The 19,861-nt window shown below is 41.2% G+C and overlaps 1 protein-coding gene across 1 annotated transcript in view; it reads right to left on the bottom strand.

Annotated features, from left to right (window-relative positions):
* The window catches only part of CDH8 (cadherin 8), a 139,642-nt gene extending 124,183 nt beyond the window's left edge, over positions 1–15,459 (bottom strand). Inside the window, exon 1 of the mRNA XM_053987768.1 lies at positions 15,019–15,459. Within this exon, the coding sequence (XP_053843743.1) occupies positions 15,019–15,270 (252 nt within the window). The 5' untranslated portion in view covers positions 15,271–15,459. The remainder of the gene's footprint in view (positions 1–15,018) is intronic.
* Between the last annotated feature and the right edge of the window lie 4,402 nt (positions 15,460–19,861).

Here is a 19,861-nt window from a genome sequence, read left to right as displayed (position 1 = left end):
AGTATGAGGAGCAAAGGTTTCCTGTATTACCACAGAAGTGCTCCACTAAGTTCTTGAACCTTTTGAAGCTGACCCTGAGCAAGGAATTGAATGTGCAAAGGACAATGTTTTACAGGACAAAAGGATACAAAACACAACAAAAATGTCAAATACACTGAAGTCTGTGGAAGCTCATTTCGGTAGCAGGGAGGCACAATGCAGCTGGAAAAGGTGCATGGTACCATTTCTAGCTCAGCAAATAATGCAGAACTTGTACAAGCTCACCCAGCAGCTCCTTAGAGAGATGGCACTGCATATGTTCTGACACTGTGACTTCCCTGCTGAGGCCTTTGCACTCTCTGCATTCTAAGGGGGGCGCTTTTCATTATTTTAAATTTGTGTTTTAAAAGCTGAACACATTATCCAACCCCAAGACCTGACAAAATGTGCAAATACACATTCTTTTATCTGCAGTGCCTGATTTACAGACAGGCTCAAACACTTTGCAAGCTTCACAGGAAACACTGACTAATGTTAAGATCACCTATATATAAAATAGTCTGAGGTATAGTTCAAAGAATATTGAGAGGAAATAAGGAGTGTTAGAGGTCATCTCACCTACAAAGAAGAAGTGCCATCAGAGGATGACAAAATTTGATTTCCTAAGCAACGCCCAGGTCATTTAGCTCACAGGTCCAGGTGAGGTCAGCTCTAGCACTAATCTGGACATTGGCACATGACTTCTGAGAGTCACAAAGACCTAGAAATCCACCAGCAGCTTCAGCTACTCTACCTGGATTCTCTCTAGCTCTGAAACAACAAAATGCCTTTGTCCAAGGCTGGGAAAGAGCTGCCAGCCATCACTTTGCGCCAACGTGAGCCTTCTACATCACTGGGGTGTAAAACCAGCCACACCCTCTCACAGAGAGCCTGATGGACAGAGTTCCACAGCCAACCTTCAGAGAATCAGGAATTGGCTGACAATGCCCACAATCTATGTTTGGACCATATAATTAGGCAGGTATTTGAAATTCCTCTCCCCAGGACAGAAAGCTGAACAGCAGCTCCCACCCTTCTGAATTCCCTTCCCAGTTACACTTTACTCTTTATCCCTGGTCTTAGTTCTGCTCACGATGTTCAATTTTGCTGTGCAAAGGTAAGAATTTTCAGAACAGAGCCACTTCAGACTGTCAGGAGACCTTGGAAGAAGGTTCTTGCTCCTCTGGGGAAAGAATACTGGCCTGAGCTACGAGCCTGACTCAGGATATGGTCAAAACCAAAGCCGTGTTACATGTGCTTTCTACCTTTGCTTAAATTCAGACAGAGACAGGTGATCTGAGCTTGTTCCATCAATAAACCCAGCAGATTATCAAAACTATTACCAAGTCACCTCATCTCCATTGCTGTTTTAACTCAGGCTAAAAATATAATTTCTGTATTGAGGGCTTTTGGTCTTTCTTGGGTTTTTTGGGATTTTTTAAATCATACTTGCACCAGATTTAAAAAGCCAATTCTGAATATCCCATTTTTACCGATGTTTTTCCAGTGAATTAAGGCAATAATTAACAAAAGGCTCACTAAGCATATTATCTTAGAATTCAAGTGTTATAACTGGAAGAACTCAGTGGATATTTTCATGGTAATGCGAAATAGAAAAATCTTGACCCAAGCACATAAAAAACAAATTCTGACCTCAATCAGCAGACTTTACATGGGACAGCCGTGGAATAAACTAGCTAACTGAAAATGGAATTTAAAATCATCCAGAAGCTGGTCTTGAAGAATGGGCATATTCACACCATAAAATTCTGAATTACCAACTGCTGCATTTAAATATGCAACTCAAGTCAAGCAGAACTTTTAAGCTAGAATAGAGAAAAAAAAATCTTCCCTGAGCCATCTAGAGTCTCCTTTAGCTTAAGCGCAGTGAACATGGCAGCTATCTTGCTGGGTTATACACTACACTACAGAATCCTGGTGAATTATTTACAGCTGGGGACTCAAATGCTCTCTCAGTATCATCTTTCCCTGGGTTCTGTAGTCACCAGAGCCCTTGATACTGAAATAAGTGAGAATAGAAATGAGAATGTTCAATTCCACAACAAAAATGGAGGCTGAAAGGTTTCATTGTAGGTCCAGCACAGATTAAAGTGTCTGCTCAGCCTGAAACCAGTCCTGAGCTTTGTATCTGCAGTCCCTTAGGGCTTCCTTGTCTCCCTTTCAGCGTGATTTATGTCAGAAAGTTTGGAATAAATTAACTGTTCTGCTGGGTATTGCAACTGAAAGGAATCTAAAGACATGCTGATTTCTTTCTTTATTTCCCTCCCCCTCACATTTATTTTGCTCAGCACAGTAAGATAAAACCTGCATCAAGATGTGGTTTGGAGTTCTAAGTGGGCAAAAATAGAACTATTTAGAAAGCTGTAAACTCCTGCTATAAGCCAGTGTTTAAATAATGTATTAGACATATCTATATATACACAAAGACACAACACATGCACTTAGACTAATATAGTGTGTGTGTATATATGTTCCCTTGCAGTTCTGTATTAATCAAATGGAATATTCTGTAGTAGAAATACAGTACTAATAACTCAAAATAGCACTTCTGTTCAAGCTGCCTTGTACAAGCTTATTTGAGTTCTAATTGTGTGCTGAAATTCTCCCCTTTAATGCCTAGGTCTATTTGAAGGTTGGCTTTTGGTCCCATGGAGATAAAGGAAAATGTGCCAACATTTGAGAGATTTGATTACCTGTATAAAATTATGCTTGCTCATTTTTCCTTGGCAAGATACTCTTGGGGTAAGTTATATTAAAGAGAGGATAGAAATAGTGTACATCCAAAGAAAATATTTTCCAATTATGCTTCACAAGATGCAGAAAGTATTACTTGTTACGGAGGATTATGAATGAGATAATTACTGAGAGCCTAATGTACCTGAAGCTACAATAAAGGACAGAGAAAATCATTAATAAGTGGTTATTGACTGTTCTTCCTGCTCTTTGTAATAGAAGGCCAGAACAGTAGCAAGGACAAACCTTTCCCCAGTTTGGCTGTGACAGGTTATACACAACAATACCTTTTCTACTTACATGGCCCATCATTAATTCCTATAAGTGAAACCATAGCAGCTTTGATTTAGTACACAAAACACTTTATGCCTCTCCAAACAGCCTTAACAAGAAATGTTTCATATGAAGAGTCAATTGAAAATAGTGGAGATTTAGACATACACAGGATGAACGTTCCCTCTCTTAAATTATTTCATTGCACACATTCCTAATGAGCAATCTGCACTTCCAAAGGATCCAGACCAGTGTTCTGTTGGTAAGGCACACAATGACAAAACACTTTTAAAGATTAAAGGATGTCTCATTACCCCTTTTTGATACTCTGATGAAATAAACGATAACCCAATTATTTCTGAGAAGCAAAGAATGTTTGAGCTCCCGCGCTCAGGATTTCAATACAGGTGTGATCAATAGGGGAGATTATAAAATAAAGGATTTCTGAGTGGCTGCAAATCTTTTCTTATTGCAAAGCAGAACATGGTACCACGTGCAAAATTACCTTCAGTGCATTCTCTTTTTTTTTTCCTCTTTCCCTTTCAGCTCCAAATCCTGCTGCATTGAGGATGAAGGCACAGACACTAGAGAAAAGTTCAGCAGCATTTCTAAAAGAATGGAAAAGGTCACAAACATTACAGGGATCAATCTACAGGACCTGCAGTGCCTGAAGGAAGCCCACAAGAAGGATGGGGAGAGACTATTTACAGGAGCCTGGAGAGACAGGACAAGGGGGAATGGCTTCAAACTGATGCATTTAGGTTTAGATTGCATATTAGGAAAAAATTTATTCCCTGGGAGGGTGGGCAGCCATTGGCCCAGGGTGCCCAGAGCAGCTGTGGCTGCCCCTGGATCCCTGGCAGTGCCCAAGGCCAGGCTGGACACTGGGGCTGGGAGCAGCCTGGGACAGTGGGAGGTGTCCCTGCCATGGCAGGGGTGGCACTGGATGGGTTTTAAGGTCCCTTCCAACCAAACCTTTCTATGAAACTTCACCCTGGGCTGATCTCCCAGCATGGGCAGCAGGGGAGGGGATTGTGCCCCTCTGCCCTCAGCTGAGAGCCACCTGCAGAGCTGCCCCAGCCTGGCCAGCACAGGAGGGACCTGGAGCTGCTGCAGAGAGCCCAGAGGAGGCTCCAGGAGGAGCAGAGGGATGGAGCAGCTCTGCTGGCAGGAAAGGCTGGCACAGCTGGCATTGCTCACCTGCACAGGAGAAGCTTTGGGCTGAGCTCAGGGTGGCCATTCTACCTGACAAGGAAGCCACCCAAATGCTGTGGTTTTCTTGTGCTCCTACACTTACTTCATGCCAGAAAGAGCCACAGTTTCCCTAATGAAGCCCCTGCCCTACTGGTTATTGTGGTCCCCCTTAACAAAAATCCCTTCAATATTCCCTTACACATCTACCAACCCACTCACACACACCAGTTTTCATCTCACTGTAGTCAGTTCTCTTTGTTTCACCACCCTGGCTCCACCAGACCCTGCATAAATTGTATTTTAGACTTTACATTAAATACATTAGGATGGACTGGATGCCTAGTGAAACTGGAAAACAGAGCCTGGTTTAGAGTTGGAAAAGTATCTCCTGTCTTACCCAGTTATTCAGCAAGAATTACAGATGTATTCCTGATTCTGAATAGCTGTTGTCTGTGGGATAAATCCTGCCTCAGCCATGCTATGTTTTTTCTCACTCTGTGAGTGTAAAGCACATGCATTTCATCCCCCATTCAAAGCACTGCAATGAACCTACTCTCTCAGGAGTGACCTCCAGCCTGACAGAGCAAAGTTTTGCTTTACTATCCATCAGTCTGTCCCCCTCAGAGAATTGCCTACAACAGGATTTGTGCAGAATGCATTTGATTTAGATAGAAACATTTGCTGAAAAATCCCCTTAAAAATCCAAATATTTGGTCTTGCATCCAGACTGCTCAGTTCCATGCAGTCCTTGGCTTATCAGTGATAGGAACAAGCGGGTGGTCTTTTGGAAGGGCAGAATTCAGATCAATTACAAAATAATTATGTAATGGAATGATCAGTGCCATTGCTTTCTGCACAGAAAAAGGAGCCTAATGTTTCCTGACAATTTAGTATTGTCCATTTTCTTTCCTTAATTTTGAGCTGTGGTAACTCCACTGGGCCAGTATATTCAACGTATTGAAGTATACTCATATTTCAGTTATTATATCTCATTTCAGTTATTAATAAATTACATATCTCAATTAGTCAGCAACAGCTTTGAGGCTGGAATTGTCTCCTACTCAACAAAATGGATTGAAATTTTAGCCAAAATTTCTTGATATAAATGGCAGCATTAACAGCTTTCACATTTACTGCTTCTTGGTGCACCAGTCCTCATGGTGAGGGTGCTTTGAGGATATGTGCAACATTTTTTAAAATTGTACAAAAACCAGTTTTACATTGAGATTTCTTTAAAAAACCCCATAGTTTAAATTTGGTCTTACAGACCAAGTAAAATCCTGATATGTGATTTAAATGATTAAAATAACTCCCATTTTTTCATATGAAAACTCAATAAAAAGCCCTTGTACATTTAGAGCACTTGCTGTCAGTTCATGTGGGATAGCCAACAGCATAATCAAGACCCATTAATTAGCAGAAATAAATGAACAAGTTGGAAATATTGTGTTGGCACTAAGTCTTGTTTCAGACGATTTTATGTGAAGAAAGAAGTACAAGCATTTTCCCTTTGCCTCTGGACATGGTATTTTCTTGTCAGTATGGCAGGACAACACCAGGAATTGCAAAGTGTGCCAGTGGTCTATGTGAAATGCTATAGGCTGCATAATAATTAGAGAACAGGTGGCCTGAAAAACAGGCAATTTAAAATTTAGAAAAAAGGCAATAAGACTGAAAAGGGAATAGCAAGAGAGCAAGTATGTCAGCAATTCCATTTAGAAACTTTATTCTATAAAAACATAGCAGATTTTTAATAAGCTCTCTGAGGTGAGCACTAGGAGATTCTGAGCCTTTTGCATCATGCTTTAATACACAGGTTCATGCTGCACCAATTCTGCTGCCAATTATCCCAAACTAAGTGAAAAAAAAAAATCATACAGTGGTTTTGCCCATTTGTTTTAAAATCCTTACTGCTTGGGTTGGGTGTACAACATGTCAAAATAAAATGTTAAATAGATCCTGATGATGCTTGTGGCACGATGACCTTACATCGGGCTGGAAGAGGTGTGGTTTGGTTCAGCCCCTCTGTGCCCCGTGTGCTGCACAGCTGGGTGCCCACCACCGGTTCTGCCCATACCAAAATCCCCTTTTCTCCCCGGCAGCAGTGCCCCTACTGCACACACGTGGTTCCCTCGGCCAGGGAAAGGAGAATTAGCTAATGTGGCTTCTGGATGGAAACCAGCAAACGGCTGGGGCCGCTGAACTGCTCTGAAATCCCTTTTGCCGGCTGCGCCTGCAGCGCTCTGCTCACCTCCAGGGATGCTCTGTGAGCCAGCCTTTTATTCCAGCACATTCCCGGGCTGGAACAAACCTCAGCTTTGCCTCTGCTCACCAGGGGCTGGGTGGGAAGCAGTTACTGAGCTCAGGGCCCGGAGCAAGGAAAGGGATGTCTTCTGTGGCTCCTAATGATTCCTGCGGTTAATTCAGGAATGCCATTGACAGTCTCCAGGGAGAGCTACGCTTACTTTTGCTTAGCTGCTGGCATGACTGCTGTAAAATAAAGGCTTTAAAAGAAATCCTTGCAGGGGAATTTTTACACTAACAGGGAGTCCCCAGGAAAAAGGAAAGTTATGAAGTACTCTGTATCACTACAGGTGTTCCTCGGGGATCACCAAGAGGCTATTCAAACATATTAATATTTGCCTAAATATCTTTAGGAAAATTATCTGCATTTATTTTACAATTCTACATGCCTCACACATTGCTTGCAAATAATAGTTGCCTTTAAACGCTGCCTAAAATGTTTATTTTTAGCAAATTATTTCTGCAATGAAACTGACTTGCCCAACATCAACATCCCTGGCTTTGTCAAATAAAAAACCCACAACCAAAACCAAAAAGCCAAACACCAAACAAAAGACCCTCAGCTGTGAATTCCTTGGTCTGTTGCACCACACACACTCTGGCTCCCTTTTTCTTTTTTGACTTTACCAGAATAGGAAGAAAACCCAACTTTTAAAACAGAACTTTCAAGAAACAAGATTTATGCAAACTCATTCTCATTTTTTGCACTCGAAAACTTATTTTTCTTGTGATTCCTGTGATTGTATATTTATTACATCCAAAAAAGACAGTGCTGCCCAGCAGCTACAAAGCCTTTCTTAGGTGTGGCTCAGTTCATGAGTTATCACCCACTTGAGCTCCACAGCTCTTACTGGAAGCCTAAAGCCACCAAAGGATTCTCTCATTTTAATACAAAATTAATGTTTTTGTTACATAAATCCATGGCACATTGAGGAATATCCTATCTGGACCTGAGAACAATAAAATTTCCCTTTCACTTTATTGGTTGAAAGACACATCCCAGCACTTTTGGGAAATCACAGCTACCTGAGAGCTCATGGATGGATGGGAAATATGCTTGTCAAGTTCAGCAAGGACAAACTTTTAGCAAAAAACTCCCCTCACAATTGGCACTAATTGGTAGTTAAATTGACAGCTGGAACTGAAGCATCCTGACAGCACGAGGGGTGAGCCCTACAGGTAGAAATTGAAAACCATTTACTGAAGCAATGTTGGAAAGACTAAACAATCATAGAGCATCTCAGAATATCATGGGAAAAACTCAACTCAATTTTTCATAGTGTCACTTCAGCATTTTGCATGCAGCCAACATTTCACCGAGAGGAAGATAAAGTTTTCAGATCAATATATTGAAAAGCACACAAGCTTCTAATTCTTTACAAACAAAATGCTCAATATTAGCTGCTCTTTTTTTCAGAATACCAGAAATTTTTGTGGCTCTAGAAAAACATGACCAAGAAATTTAAGTGAATAATGCTAGAGTAACATATACCATCCGTTTTTATTTAAAAAAAGGAAATTTAAAAAAAAACACCAATCCCAAAGAGAACAAAACATAAAATAAACAAACAAAACCAGCAAAACCCCTGCCCAACTTCTAATTTATTCTTCACATCATAGACATTTTCCTACTGCATGAAAGAAAATACAGGCAGCTGAGGAGGTGCCTGGTGTTTTGCAGTTTGACCCTTTAAGATGCTGGATTCATAAGTAACTGATAAAATGCCTCTTTGAAGTTATTACAAGTCCTGTTCTATAGCTGATGTTCAAGGGGTTTAAGTTGTGTCTCTGCTTAAATTGTGGTTATATCATGCCCCAGGCTGGAGATGAAGGAGTATGAAAGTGTTCAACTGTATTCAGTAATACTCCCAGAAATATACAGAAATGAGATTTTCAGTGTCTGGAGATATGTCTTGTTTCTTAAATCTTAGAGAAATCAGCAAATTTTTTTTTTTTACACCGTAGTAGAAAATGTAGACACTGTTGGGTCAGTCAAACTGTTCTTGCTTAAATTTATGCTTTATATTGAAATTTCTTCTTGTTCTCAGTTAAAAAAGAAACAGATGAAAGTTGTGCAGGCTCAGGAATATTTTTTTTAAAACCAAAACTTTTAACAGACTTCTGTAAAATGTTGCCTGCTATGTTTATTTTCTTTGCAGTAACATTTAATTACAGAGAGTTTTTCTTAGCTAGTTCTACTCCTGCTTACTAAGCTGATTGAGACGATGCCAACTGGAGCATTCTGTGCAGTACAGAGTCACCTCTTCCCTTTCAAGCACACAAAAGGCAGGGGGAATTCATATTTTTCATAAAGAATACAGTAACAAAATAATTGATACATTTCAGCTTCTGGGAATTTATTAAACTTAAGCAGGAAAATTAGTGTGTAATTATGGTTGCAAAACAACAACAAAAATCTAAGGCTCAGAAGGCAATGTTGACTTTGCAGCATTTCTGATACTGAATATTTTATGGCATGCATTTAAATCATAGAAAAACATACAAGTGTGTATTAGAAAAAACATAGTAGAATGTATTTAATATGGTGTTGTGATTGCTGTTCTGTGAAAACTTTACCAAAGCATTAATGTAGGATTATGCTAAATCCTATGAAACATGCCAGGACATTGCTACTCCTACAAGTCACAAGGATTTTTTTTTTCACTCAGTGAAACAACATTTAATACATTCCTCAAAATACTGCTAGCCTTAGTTATATACATTTCTGGTTTGCATCACTTGAGTACAGAGTATTTTTAGGCAGCCATCATAATCACAAGCTCAGGGCGGGAATGAAAAGCAAAACGTGAGGAAGGAACTTGCTTAATTAAAACCTTATTTATTTCACCTGTTTGCATCACTTGTGCTTCAACAGAACTAGCCGTGATTTTAAACAAGTAACATTTTACCATTTCCTGGTCAAGATAGAAAATGCATGTTGGTGAAGAAATCAAGGATTGCACAGAGCATGGATAATGTAGAACATACAGCTCCAAGCAATTTATAAGTGCTCTCTGCATTTCCAGGTTTGGGTTTTCCAGCAGCTCAGCCTGAAGCACTTGATGTGAGAACAGGATGCCTGTCCACTGCTCCTCCTACAGGAAAATTGTTTCTCCTCTACAGCCCTGAACCCAAGCCCCAGACATCAAGGGGAAAATCTCTGTTGCTCCAAACAGCAAAAGTTGCCCAGCTCCCTCATCCCACATTCCATACAAGAAAATCTGCATTGAACAGAGTGAAAAGACACAAACCAGGGAATTCAGAAGCAGTCATGGATGGAAAAGCTCCTTGAGCTCACCACAACCTGGCCGTGCTTTCTGAGCCTCACCAATACAGTCTCACTGGTTTCCTCCCATCCAGGATTTTCAGAGCACCTTCTCCAGATGGTGACCAGGCATAGATGTGCCACAGGGGCTGCTCTTCCCTGCCACGCTCACTTCCCAAATCTCTCATCACAGACTAAACAGGCAATATTTTTTGGGGTCTGGAAACAGGGAAATCAAAAAAGTCTGGGGGAGATTCTGAGACAACCTGGGAAGTATTGCCGGTGGAGTGGTGGGACACAGACAGCATCAACCTGAGCGACTGCTGGTGGATTTTTGTGTCTGGACCTAAATTTGGATTCATTTATCAGTAAGCCAGAGAACATAAACACAAACAAACAACTTTTGTGGCCTTCATTGCCTCTTTCATTCTCTCCACACTTTGTGAGGTTTAACAAAGCCAAACAAGTGACAGATTCTGCAGCATGGATGGAGCACCCTGGGTGTATGGACAGGCTGGAACAAAAAGCTGGAGAGATGACACAGGAAGGGTGCTGGCACTGCCCAGGCTCCCAGGGAATGGGCACGGCCCCGAGGCTGCCAGAGCTCCAGGAGTGTTTGGACAGCGCTGCCAGGGATGCCCAGGGGGGATTGTTGGGGGGTCTGGGCAGGGACAGAAGGTGCACTTGGATGATCCTTGTGCATCCCTCCTAACTGAGCACATTCTATAAGTCTAATTAAAAACAACTGCTATTACATTGACTATCCTAGAGTTTTGCTTAAAAACTTCTATTAAACCAGGTCCTAACCCGTTTAAAGCATCACGAACAACACATGTTCCATAAAACAGGAGCTGCAGTACCCCAAAAGCAGCTTCCTCACGCTTTTTCACTTTATTACCTATGTCATTGTGAATTCGGAGGCTGTCTCCTGTGAAAGAACAGTGGCATTTGCTAGAGCCCAGATTTCACAGCACATCTGCCGTGGTGCTGTAAGAGCATGCAGAGGAGATGGAGAAGATGCAGCAGTGTATAGCAAGTGGAAGTTCTACCTAACTAATCAAGTCCAGAGGGACAGCATGCAGTGTCACAAGACATATCACTCTACACTTGAATGAGGTTGTCAGCCACAGGGAGGCTGCTAGCTGCTGACAGCACTGTGCAGGATGGGGAGGCTTCTAAAGGAGACACAGAAGCTTTGCAAAGTATTTACCTGCTTCTGTGGGTGAAGGGGAAAAAAAAGGAATGAAGTACAAAAGGGTATTTGCAAATCTGTCACTCGGTATTCTATTGCTGGGAATAAACCCAAACTCATTTGATGTGTGTTGCATGAACACAAAAAAGGTTACTTTGCAGGTTTCTCAAAATGCACATATAGATTTTTACATGTGCAGATCAAAATATTATGGGACTTACTTTAGTAAGAATAATATAAATAAGAATAATATAGAATGAATCAGATGATATAGAATTTAATAAGAATGGTATAAATCATAAAGAGAATGTCCAAAGGAGGGACAGAGAGCATGAAGCTGTGCCAGGGGATGCTTATGCTGAATATCAGGGAAAGGTTCTTCCCCCAGAGGGTGCTGGCACTGCCCAGGCTCCCCAGGGAATGGGCACGGCCCCGAGGCTGCCGGAGCTCAGGGGGGATTGCTGGGCATCTGGGCAGGGACAGGAGCTGGACTGGATGATCCTGATGGATCCCTTCCAATACAGGATATTCTATTCCATGATTCTATGAAAATACCATGTGGCAAAATAAATGCCATATGAATATAGCCCCCAAAAAAATAAGTTAAAACCTAGAATAATTGTGGCTTTTTATTGGAAATCTCATAAATTCAGAAAGCACTTCTTTACAGATGTGTGAACTCGAGTAGAGTTGCTCACTTTGAGCTTGATCCTACCAAACATAGTGACAAAAATTGGCATTAAAAGTGCATATTGCCCAAATTCATTCTAAGAGGTTCAAGAATGAAAGCAAAAGATTTGCTCCGGTCCTTTACTTGAGTCATTGAAGAAAGACACCACACTTTCAAAGGTGTTCACATTAATTCCTCCTATTAGTCTCACCACAGTTTACTTCCTTTATTAGAGCAAATACACTGGGAATGCATTTATTACTCTATATCCATGCAGAACAGCAATGAACAAGCACCTCTGAAGTGTGTGCAGTTGCATTGCAACACTTAAAACTCCAGAGAAAAGTCTTTATGTCTGGAAGCTGTTTCCCCTGGAAAAACTGAGCAGTTTAATAAAAGATACCACAGACCTCAGTAATCCTGTCTTGCTAAATTTCCCTGCACTTCACAAACTTTGGTATGAGACCCTTTGAACCAACAGGAGGAACTCACAGACTCTGCATTCAAGCTTTTATTTGCAAAGTGATTTGTGTTCTGTTTGTACCCTATAAAATTAATCTCAGTTTTCAGTTTTATTTTGCTGATAAATTCCATCAATTCCATTAGAACCAAATGCTTCTACTCAGTGCCTTTCCACCCACTAACACAAAAACCATTACTTAAGTATCAGTTCTATTCTCAGCAGTTCTTAAGAGCTGAATTTTCAGTGGGTTTTGAAGGTCCATTTGAGAACATAAAACAAATTCTGCTTGTGTGTGTATTGTTTCTGTTTGTGCAAAACTTATTTTTGTATTTATTCTCCAAAGCACCTAATTAAATGTTTGTACAAAACGCACATGACTATGAAAAGCACCAGGTACACTCTACAACAGTGTAGAGACAAAAATTGCAACAAAGATCTACATAATTAGATTTGCTTCTAGAATGTTTTCTTTGAAGCAATTAGCCACCAAATAAAAGATTTGTTTGAAGATTGTACAAGAACTTTCAACATGTAAAAAGCACATAGCAAACAATACTGACTCTATAACAGGACAAAAGCACATTTCCATCCAGAAAATGCAGCAAAAATGGGGCAGACATTTGATATCACTCTCTCCACAATGTTAAGCCTCTCTGCACTCGCTATATCCTGTTTTACTGAGTGTCCTTCATTCAAAGTCTGGCAAAAGAAGAAAAAAGAAAATCGAGGTAAGTCATAGGGCAGAAAAATAGTCACTAAAGTCCCAGAATGAAGGAGATACCCCAGGTGTGCAAATCCTTTGCCAGGGAAAAACCTCACAAGGCTGGAGGAAGAGTGTAAGTGGAAAAGCCAGGAGGAGGAACCAGGTAAGTGCAAACCTACTGCGAGTTCTGAAAAGGAGGTTATTTTTAAATTGCAGCGGATAAGAAACCAATGAGGGTGACAGAGGACAAACCACAGCCCAGCTTCACGGAAAAGGAAAGCATTTTGCTTGTGACATTCTGTACACCCTTAAGTTTTGGGAAGGATTGCCAAGAAGTATAATTGAGGGAGTCTCTGCTTTCCAGTCAGGAAGGATTAAGAGCAGCTCTGAAAGCTGTGGAGTACCTCTGCTCCCACTGGCTGCCCACCAGCCTGAAAGCACTCTTAATACTCACAAGCCTTAGGAAAGAAAACTAAGTCAGAAATATGGATGATTTTTCTGGAGAGGGAGAAAAAATAGAGAGAAGAATTCCAAAAATATTCTATGTTGTTCTAATGAATAAACCAAAAATTCCTCCCTATGGGAACAAACTTTGCTTCTTGCTCATCTCCGTCTATAACATGCAGTGTTTTAATTATGCAGCAGCCTCAACAAATAGATTGTCACAGCATTTTAGCTAATTCTATTTAAAATGCCAGAAGAAGATGGGATAATGTCTTCCTTGGTTTGGCTTAGTTTAACCTACCCACTTCTATTCACCAATGACTCAAACAATTCAGGATATTATAACCACCTAAAAAACCCTTAAAATAGTAGAAATATTTAGACCTGGATATACCCTGAAAATCAAAATACCACAAAGTACAAACCCAGGATTCTCCCCAGCTACTCAAAATAATTTTAAAAGCTCAAGTAAAATATTCCAGAAAGAATGGGTTGAATAAAACATTTTAAGATGTGAAATATGCACATTGCTGTCTCTGTGAAACTGAAATATGTTACTAACCCCAGAGAAACAAATGAGAACAGATACCAAATACCTGATATAAATGTAAATTGACACAGCACCAAAAGTCCCTGGATAGAAAGCTCATTACACCTTCTGACCCTGAGTCTCACCTGGAAAGTGGCTACACTAGGGAAGATTTGGAAATGCACTTGATCTGTGTTCTCTTCAATAATTGAATAGAGCTATTGACAGTCCCTATATTATACTATATGCTATTCATTTATCCATGGAAATTCCAAGATTACCATGAAATTAACTGTTATCCATAGTTTGTCTAGATTTTTTTTTTTTACTCAACCTCAGTAGACAGCTAGTAAGACAACAATGCACTTGGTTCTTCAGTGGGAATTGAACTTTAGTGATAAACAATTAAGGTATTTATACCTGCTCACTGCCAAACATGCACTTATGAACAGATCATTCTTTTCTAAGAATAATTCTGAGGGTAATTCATCCCTGATGGATACAGATGGCTCATACAAGTGCAAGGCTGATTCACTGACTGGAGGTAACACCCTGAGCTACAGAATAAACTAATGCATGGCAACAAGCAAAGCTTTAGGGCAGCAGAAAAGCTGTGACACTGAAAAATATGATAATGTGCCCTGTGTTATCTTCCTGACTTTGACATTCAATTACAAAATCTGTGGCAATAATGTTATTCCATATATGTGCATAGACCTCCATATAAACTAGGACCTCATAATTTGCTGTACAGTCCCCACTTTCCTTTTTGGTTCTTGTTTTTTAAAAATCCTCAGAGCATAAACAACTTGATTCATCAGACTGGAGACAGAAAATGACCTATAGGTGTAACAACCTTTAGGAATGCACAGCACTATATTGCAAAGAGCTGCTTTGGTAAAATTCTTCAGCTGACAGAAGTAAGGAGTGGTGACTAATGATACAAAAGAAAGGATGTGAACGCGCTTATGGGGTTTTTTGACAAATGGAATATGCATTTTTTTTGTTGGAAATAGCAGGTTAGCTAACTAGGAAATCATGTCCTTACAATCAGGTACATTTAAAGCACAAACCTATGGATATTAGAGAACTATTTTGGAATCACAAAGCACCTCAGTCTGAAACTCCTTAGAAGAGTCTGAATGGCTGAGGACCTTCTCATGTCACACATATATACATTCAGAGAAAAAAACCCAAATCTTGCCTTACCCGGCCAACTAGGATTGGTTCAGGTCCAGAAAATTCTTCCAATACAAACATTTGATTCCAAACCCAGCCTCTCTTGGAACGGTGCAAAATTTTTTGTTCTTCATTTAGCCTCTTTAGTCCTGTACTGGATCCACTTGGTAGTACTTGAGATTGATTCATTGGAGCCATATAAATGGAAGGAAGGACAGTAATCCATAATATTATTAATGGAGTCCACGTATCCATAAGCATTTCCGTTAGTCTTTCTGGCATTGTACCACAAGCTACGCAAATCACCACAGAAATGAAATTATTATTTTGCTTTCCTCCAGACTGTAGCAATCCAATTCATCACGCAGTACAGAACATTTACTTACAGCTCCTCCATGTGTTTACAGCACAGTCAATGTAAAAATAGCTTAGATGAGAAAAACATGATCCATTGAGTTTTCCAGTCATTAAAGATTCCTGGTGGGGGAAAGAAAAAAAAGAAAGTTCAAATCACTGACTAAAGAGCTTAGGAAAGCACTCTGAAACATCTTATTTACTTTTATATCATAAATAAGCCATGTTAGGGTTTAAGTTTGTAGTTCATAATATTATTGCATAGTTCAATTGATTCTGTGTATTCTTTCATTGCCTGAAACACCGAGAGAAGACCCAGATAAATGATTACACGCACTTAGGAAATTATTCAGGCCTAAGAATTGGATGGGGTTTGCAGCAACCTGGTCTAGTGGAAGGTGTCCCTGCCAGTGGCAGGGAGATGGAAATGGAGGATCTTGAAGGTCCCTCCCAACCCAGACTGTTCTGGGATCTTGCACTTCATCTGAGGGTCTGAAGCAGCTGCCAACCTTGTCACTACCCTGCACTGTTAATGTGGTCAACTACAAGCACATATTCTGTCACATAAGCAAATCAAAATAACGTTCTTGCATTCTCATGTTCCTTTCCTCCACAAGAAAAAAAAAACAAACTCCTGAGTGTACAAGGCTCCAGCAGCCCATTGTCTGTTCAGCCATCACCTCTCAGCAGCACCACTGCCCAGCAAACCCTTCACAGCCCAGCAGAAACAGCCCTGCTAAATCATCTGTGAAATCCATGAGTCCCAAACCAGACCACTAGCAGGACCTAAAGGAACTCATTTATGCACATCTGCACTACAGGTGTCACTGGCTCTCCTTCACTTTCAGAGAAAGCACACAGTCGTGTTTCATTTCAAAGACATTTTCCTGGATGGACACTTGGGAGCATTTTGTCTTTCTTTCCTTGCCCACCCTTTGATGTACTAAAAGGTCACACCACGTTTCATCTCCGAGTAAATATTCCTTGAAATGGAAAGGCAAGTTAACGTAGCAGGGCTGGTGCCAGAGGGATGGGCAAACCCAGAAATGCAGCCACGGATCACATGGAAAACTGGATGGGATGCGGCACAGAGAGATGGGCTGCATTACAGGGTTATGGAATTACCTGGAAAGAGTCTTGATACATTTTCTTTGATTCACATCCAAACAATCTCAGGAGAAACCACTATATACAAGAGAGTAGGAACACCTATTCTTAAGCTTACACTGTGTTTTAGGCTGGTTTTTATCTACTTTAAGATTAATCCCTAGTGTTGCACGTTTATGAAAATCCTGAGAGCTTAGTTGTTTGTTGGTTTTTTTTGGGGGGAGGGGAGGTAGGGGTGGTTTGTTGTTCTTTTTTAAGGTTCATACACACTTACGGCATAAAACATGCAGTACAGCTTTTACATGACCAGTAGAAGTCAGCTGTTCTTTTAAAAGCAAACAATGTAGAAAGTATTATTTTTAAACTTCAGTAATTGCCAAAGCAACTGTGAAATCTGTTGCATGAAAACCTGAAACTGTGAGAAACTTGTCTTGTTAGAAGGGGAGAGGATCTGCTACCAAAGTGAAACTCAATCTCTCAAGCAGCATGGAAGAATGGTGAGCTAATAGTGCAATGCTTTGACAATGCATCCAGAATGAGGAGAATATACATTACAGGAGAAACTGGAGCTTTATAGGCCTCACTGCCAGCTGGGGTGGAAATAACGGAATCAGAGAATACAGCAAGCTCTTGTGAGGAAGTTTTGGGGAAAATGTGAGAGAAGTGAGAAGCTTTAAATGTCTTGACATTCTCTCAATCCCAGAAAAGGAAAAGGAGCAAACAGCCTAATGATGGGATGCATCAGTCACCCTCTGAAAAGCCTCTTCAGTCCAGGGAATTAAATGGAGTTTACTGCTGCTGCTTTCTGGCACATGTTAAACAGAGATTTCCAGGGAAATGTTTGGAGGTAGAACGCATTGAAAGAGAGAAACAGGCAAATTTCAGTCAAAGTGATTGGTTTTGCTCTAATGGGATCCTCTTTATATCTGACTGGATGAGTGGGTGCCTGTGCCTGCCAGGACACAGATTTTTCTGATTTCTTCAATGGAGCAAGAATCAAAACACAGGAGAAATAGAACCACTGTAAAATGAAGCAAGAGACATCATCTTCAAACAACACCCAGGATTAAATTCAAAATGGGGGGGCAGAAATCTGAAAACACAACATAAGGGTCTTTTTTAGGGCTTGAACAGAGCAAGATGTAATGTACTCTTCTCTTTTTAGAGTGACTATTTCTGGGTGAAAAACCACTTTGTATATAAATCCCAAAAACCCCTCAGAGAAAAGGACCCAAGCAGGCATGACTGACTTCCTTACACTTCCAGCACAAGTTGATATAGTTCTTTTTATCAACAGGACCAAATAATAATAAAGCACTTCCTTTCATATTCAAGAAGCTTTTTGAAAACAATTCCTAATTAATCTCCACAGCCTACCTTCTAAAAGAAATGAAATAAATGAGATAAAACAATATGACGCTCTCAGAACCATTTTTGGTTGAAGAAAGAACAGGATATTTGGTTTTCACACTGCCACTCTCAATCCTTAGAAAGCATTAAGTTCATTTCAGTGCATCCCTCCTCGGTTCCTCCCCCAGACTTCCTGCTTGTTACTCTCCATTTACTCCAATCAAACTGAGGTCCCATCCACTCACACTAATACAGAAGATTCACTGTGACTGGGCTGTCCCCATGGTAGCTGTGTGTTCAGCAATACCTTAAGGCAAACGAGTCCAAAGCACATCAGAAATATTCACAATGCACACACCATGCCATGAAACCCCCCTCAGTGAAACAGCCCCGTGAGGAGCACAGTTACACAAGCTCAGAGCACACAAAGCTGGGAGATTTTGGGAAAAAACCCAATGGGACTTTGGCATGTCCCAGTCCTGCAGAAGCATGTGACCAGTGTGGAGCCATCGAGCTGGATAAAGCTCTCCACAGCTCAACCTGGACTACAGGAGCCTTGTAAGAGTTACTTGAGAAACAGACTCTCATTCAGGCTCTGTCAGTGACTAGGGCATATGCTTTATGCAATGCATGGGGGTGGGATTGCCCCCAGATTTCTTTACCAAACTTGGAAATTACTTTTCTGCCTCATTCCTGGGAGCAGAACACCATGTATGTGGCTGGGAGCTGATGGAAGGCATTGTAAATATGTGGCCCAGGATTTACACATTGGTTAATAGGAAAATTGAGAAGTGCCTTGCAATCAAATTGCAATCCTCTGGGTTAGATGTGTAGGAGGGGATGACAGGGCTCTTGAAGCAGGCTATGATAACTTTAAAAGCCACATGTAAAGGTAGACTTGGAAATCAAGGAAGACCAGAAGGTGAGGCACAGCAGCACTTTCCCTTCTTATGTTATGCCATGGTCTACAGCAGTGGTGAGTATGGAATGACAGCAAAATTATTCCAGTGAAGCCAGAATGACTTTTTTCTAAGCAACAAAAAGAAGAGAAGCATGTGGCCCTTCAAGAGGGTATTTCACAGAATCATGGAAACACAGAATGGTTTGGGTTGGAAGGCACCTTAGAGATCATCCAGTGCCACCCCTGCCACGGCAGGGACACCTCCCACTGTCCCAGGCTGCTCCAGCCCCAGTGTCCAGCCTGGCCTTGGGCACTGCCAGGGATCCAGGGGCAGCCCCAGCTGCTCTGGGCACCCTGTGCCAGGGCCTGCCCACCCTCACAGGGAACAATTCCTAATTCCCAAGATCCCATCCAGCCCTGCCCTCTGGCACTGGGAGCCATTCCCTGGGTCCTGTCCCTCCAGCCCTTGGCAGTTGTCTCTCTCCATCTTTCCTGCAGCTCCTTCAGGCCCTGCAAGGCCACCCTGAGCTCAGCCCAAAGCTTCTCCTGTGCAGGTGAGCAATGCCAGCTGTGCCAGCCTTTCCTGCCAGCAGAGCTGCTCCATCCCTCTGCTCCTCCTGGAGCCTCCTCTGGGCTCTGTGCAGCAGCCCCAGGTCCCTCCTGTGCTGGCCCAGGGCTGGAGGCAGTGCTCCACCTTCATCAAGATTTTGCTTGTGTTGATAAAAGTATAATTTTTGCTTTTAATCTCCACATGTTCAGATGGCCTTGGGCTGTTGCCTTAAACAAAACTTCAGTGATCTTCTGCGTGGTTTCCCTGTACACTGTCGGGTATATACAACTCCAGATCAACTCTAATCCAGCAAAGCTGTTTACAAAACAGCTTTAGTTCTCCATTCGTGCCTGAGAGGAGAAAGTGATATTTAAAATATAAAGAATGTCTTTAATGTAGCAAATAGATGAAAGAAAATGCTCCACTATGTCATGGAGCAGAGATTCAAACAACAGCCTTATGTTTTCAAAAACTTAAGACTGTATTCATAAATTTTGTTCTCTATGCACATCCTGTAGGGAAGTACAGATGAAGCTGAGTGGTTTGTTTTGCACCCTGTGTGCTGATGGAGTTTTAGAAAAATATTATTCTGTTCCCAGGAACTTGCATCT

The sequence above is a fragment of the Vidua macroura genome, chromosome 11 (genome assembly GCF_024509145.1).
Source record: "Vidua macroura isolate BioBank_ID:100142 chromosome 11, ASM2450914v1, whole genome shotgun sequence".
Taxonomy (NCBI): Eukaryota; Metazoa; Chordata; class Aves; order Passeriformes; family Viduidae; genus Vidua; species Vidua macroura.
The sequence above is the reverse complement of the archived record's forward strand: the minus strand, read 5'-3'. Positions and strand labels throughout refer to the sequence as shown.